Source organism: Vigna angularis, chromosome 4, assembly GCF_016808095.1.
Source record: "Vigna angularis cultivar LongXiaoDou No.4 chromosome 4, ASM1680809v1, whole genome shotgun sequence".
Taxonomy (NCBI): domain Eukaryota; kingdom Viridiplantae; phylum Streptophyta; class Magnoliopsida; order Fabales; family Fabaceae; genus Vigna; species Vigna angularis.
The window spans coordinates 40,788,250-40,792,508 of NC_068973.1; the positions used below are offsets into that span (position 1 = coordinate 40,788,250).

The window sequence follows — 4,259 nt, forward strand, 5'->3', positions numbered from 1 at the left end:
AGATATATCAAATTTACAACTTCACTTGCCCCACCTCATTAATAAGCTTCGATCTAAATCCAAAATAAATAAAAAATTTAACTGCATAATATATATATATATAATATAATATAAGTTTAATACCTATTTTTTTTCCTTGGAAAGGCTCTCTTTAAAGTTGTTCTTTTTTTTTTAAATGCAGTATATCTTATATTTTATAAAAACGGTTTACGTTAATATTTTTTTATGTCGCTAAAAAGACTACGGCAAACTTGTTCCACTGATAAAAACTTGATGACTTGGTAAGTAAGAAAGACTAACATACATTATTTTTGCGAAACATAAAATGTTAGTGAACTTAAAAAAAAAAAAACTTTAAACAAGTCTACAAACCAAATCACCAAAATAAATATTAAACCTATTAATACATCAATTTTATTATCGTGTATACTTAAACAGTAAATATTAAATTTCAATTACATTCAATAGCTAAAATTTAAAATATAGTTAAAAGATTTATATTTCGAAGAGAACAATCAATCTAAAAAAAATCATATTTTTAACTTAACTATGGGTAAAATCAAACCCTGGTCAGACTCACCTCACATGAAACAGGAGAAAGTTTGCTTATTGTTACTATGTCATCCATTATTTATTAATTTATAAAATAAAAAATTTATTAATTTTTGTAGATAATTAACTTTTAATAAAAATTTATCTTTCAAAGATTATTTCATTTACAAGAGTCGTCGAATCTTACACCAGCGCAATCATGATTTATTTATGATGGGAAAGATCCTTTTGTTTTCTTCGCTGACAGACTCAACCTTAACCCTGACCTTGTAGCTAATAGTCACGTGTTCTAATGATCAGAGGTCGAACTCTCACATGACCATGTCCCTTGGAGATTTATTTCAGCAAAATCCTAGGAAACGAGATTTTGTTGCCTCTCCCAAATCTAAGAACATGTGAAGACACCCTTTTCCGTATAAAAACACGAACACGATTAGATAAGGTTTTTGTTTTTTATTATATAGTAATAAATAAAATTAAAAACAAATAAAATCATTCGGCTTTCCATTAGTTTATTTCTAACAAAACAACATTTTTTTTCACTTACTTTTATCACATATTCTTTCTTTACCAGTGGAATCACCGAGATAGGTGTAATTTCTCCATGAACAATAACATGATAAATTGCAGAAGAAGACAAAAGTGGAGGATTTGATTGTCCTTTTACAAAAGAAAAAGAAAAAGGTAGGAAACATCAAATAGCATCGGTGGGCCAGTTTCATTGGCCATCCTTTTTGGACAATAAAGGGCAGGTAATAGGAAGTGAGAATTGGGTTTTCAGAAACATAATTGTAACCAAAAATAACAGAAAAGTGTGGTAAGGAGGTAAATAAAAGAAAGTGTGGGGATGGTTCAGAAATATTTTCTTTATCGGGGGGAGTGCGGAGAAAGGGTCCAATAAGGTTTGTCGGAACATGTTTGGACCACTTTGCAAGCATATTGCAGCGATGCATCTCAAAATGGAGATGTTGAGGTTCTGTAGAGACTGTGCTTTTTCGGAGGTGCACCACCACATTTCAATCGAATTTTCATCTGTACCAAAACAAACGAAAACGTCAAAAAACTCCAAAATTTTCAACTCAGCAATTAAAAGCCCCAGAAACTGGTCCAAATCTCTTCCCTCTGATACTTTGTCTGTGCCGTGCAGATGAAAACAGAAAGGATATAAAAGAGGAGAAAATGCTGAAAATTAGAAGTTTGAAAAGATAAGAGTACAGAGAAAGTTTGCAAAAACTCAACCACACTTCATGAAAAAAAAAATGAAAATTCCTGAAAGTCCGTTATTAAAAATTCAACGATCTTAATTAAATTATAATTAACTTGTAATTCTTTTAATGTAATATATTAAATTATACATAATATTAATGATTTTTTATAATATTAAAACCTTAACTTTACTAATAAATGTCATTATCTATAACATCCAAAAATTACAAATCAAAGTAAATTACATGTATCACGATATTAATTTTAACATCGATAATTAAAAACTAACCAAACATAGTTAATATAACTATCAAAGTATATCATGTATTTTCTTTTATTTACAAATTTGTAACCGCTATTCTATTTAACGGACTGATCACGATCAATACGACACTAGTTCTGCACAACCAGCAGTTGACCGAGGAGGTAAACGACAGGATTTTTTAACCGGTTGTCGTTGTGTCCTTGCAATAAAAGTTTGCAATTACAGAATGCGTGCCATGTTTTTTAAAAGTGAAGAAAAAAAAAAGTAGAATCTTACCTGAGTGAGGTAGGTAGAATTAGGTTAAAAAAATTATAACAGGTTTAAAGATTAAAACTTGCAAAGGAAGAGAATTATATGGACTAAGTCAAGATATTAAGTTTTTTTATTGCAGAGAAGCTTGAGAAAGAAAATAATTTATTGAGAGAGAAAGAGATTGAAATAGCTGACCTCTTCAACCTGGGTTCTGAGTGTTGAATTTTCTTGTATTAAAAGGGCAAGTTTAGTTTCCAAGTGGTTTTGATAAGCCTGAGGAAAGAGCGTTAATGGGTGTTAACGAAGTAAAGAAGAAAAGAAAAGAAAAAGAGAGTAGAAAGATGAATTCCTGTTGTTTGGCTCTTGAGCGAGCAGCACAGTCTCGACTCTTGATGAGGCGCTTAAACCGTTCCTCGGAGTTTGCAGAGTGAGAAGTGCATGCTTTGGATTTGAAGATTTGTTCAGTTTCGGAATGCGATGATGAGTGAAGGGGCAAAAACTGGTGAAGGGTGATGTTGCGAGAAGAAGAAGAAGAAGAAGAAAGAATTTGTGGAAGAGATGAAGTTGGAGTTGGAGGTGGGGATGGTGAGTTTGAGACATGCTTCCTTCTGCAACAATTACACGTTGATGCTGACGCCATTATAATGCTTATCGATTCACTCACTTAGTGGCCTTTAATAAAGGGACTTTCTAATACCTAAATACAGTCAGTGATGTTAGAAATATATTTATATTATCGACTGATTAAAATGAAAAATGCAGTGCTGTCAAACACGGTTACCGACCTAAATTCATTAGATTCATAAACATTTACAACTTAGTGAGTTAATTCACTTGGTTAATAAATTTTAATTTAATTCGACTTAATGATTAAATAAGTTTGTTTATTTAATTATAATTTTTTTATTTTAAAATAATAATATTTTTTTCTATTTTTAAAACTAAAATAATTTTAATATAAAATTATGTTAAATTTTAAAAGCAATTTATAATAAAAATAATACAATCTAAAAATTATTTTAAATTCTAAATTTAATTTAAAAATAAATATAAAAAATTAAATTAAATAGATTACAGAGTTAATTTAAAGGATTCCGAATTAACCAAATCCTCAGTGGATTCTGTAACATCTAAAAAATATAACTTTAAACTATACTTAAGGATCCTTACATTTATAATAAAATAGAACAGTTACAGGAGAAAAAATAAAGTTAATGTACAGTTATCCTAAAATAACCATAAATTTAAAACTTTAAAGAAATTTATATTGCTACTATTACAAGTACAAATCGAACGGTCATACAATCAAAGTATAAATCGAACGATCCTAGACTAATACCAAAAGAGTACAAGACCGAACGGTCTTGTTCTAAAACTACCTTCTTCTTCCGGCACTTGCTCCAAAGAAGCTTTTGCACCTTTTGCTCAAACCCACAAAGTGATCATTGCAAAGACAAGGATGACCGAACGAACAACATGACAAGATAGGAAAATAAGGGTAGGCTAGTGTAATTTAGATAACTATGAAAACATCCAATTCATACAAACATATAATACAATCATACATCTATAGAAATCATACAAGCATGTTATGACCGACCACTTTACACTAACCGTCCGGACTAGTATGAATATAAGCTATGGTCGTTTGTGCAGTCGTGGGTGGTAATCTCAAAACCTTATGATTATCATAACATGGAAATCCCTTGAGTTGCCACACGAGGTTAGCCCGTTATTTCTCACCTTAGTTCAAGGTAATACATACCGCCCAGGCTAGGGCCTCCTGCTATTCTCACCACATGCATTACCATTCTCTACTTGAGACTCGGTAACCATTAGAATGTCAGGATGAACGCCAATACTAAGCTTCCCCTATTCATACTTTTACCACAATACAACCAACCACTGAGACATTCCTCCTTGGAATTCTCTTTCAGATCCATAATATAATTGTCACATCATACTTTCTCATCCCATCACAATT

General features: G+C 31.0%; 1 protein-coding gene across 1 annotated transcript; it reads right to left on the reverse strand.

Annotated features, from left to right (window-relative positions):
• Positions 1-1,239: 1,239 nt before the first annotated feature.
• On the reverse strand, positions 1,240-2,959 carry LOC108342572 (protein FD-like). Its single transcript, XM_052876064.1, has 3 exons — positions 2,624-2,959; positions 2,471-2,547; positions 1,240-1,584 (listed from the first exon to the last, which is right to left on the reverse strand). The coding sequence occupies exons 1-3, from the start codon at positions 2,913-2,915 to the stop codon at positions 1,507-1,509; spliced, it is 447 nt and encodes a 148-aa protein (XP_052732024.1). The 5' UTR covers positions 2,916-2,959; the 3' UTR covers positions 1,240-1,506.
• Positions 2,960-4,259: the final 1,300 nt, after the last annotated feature.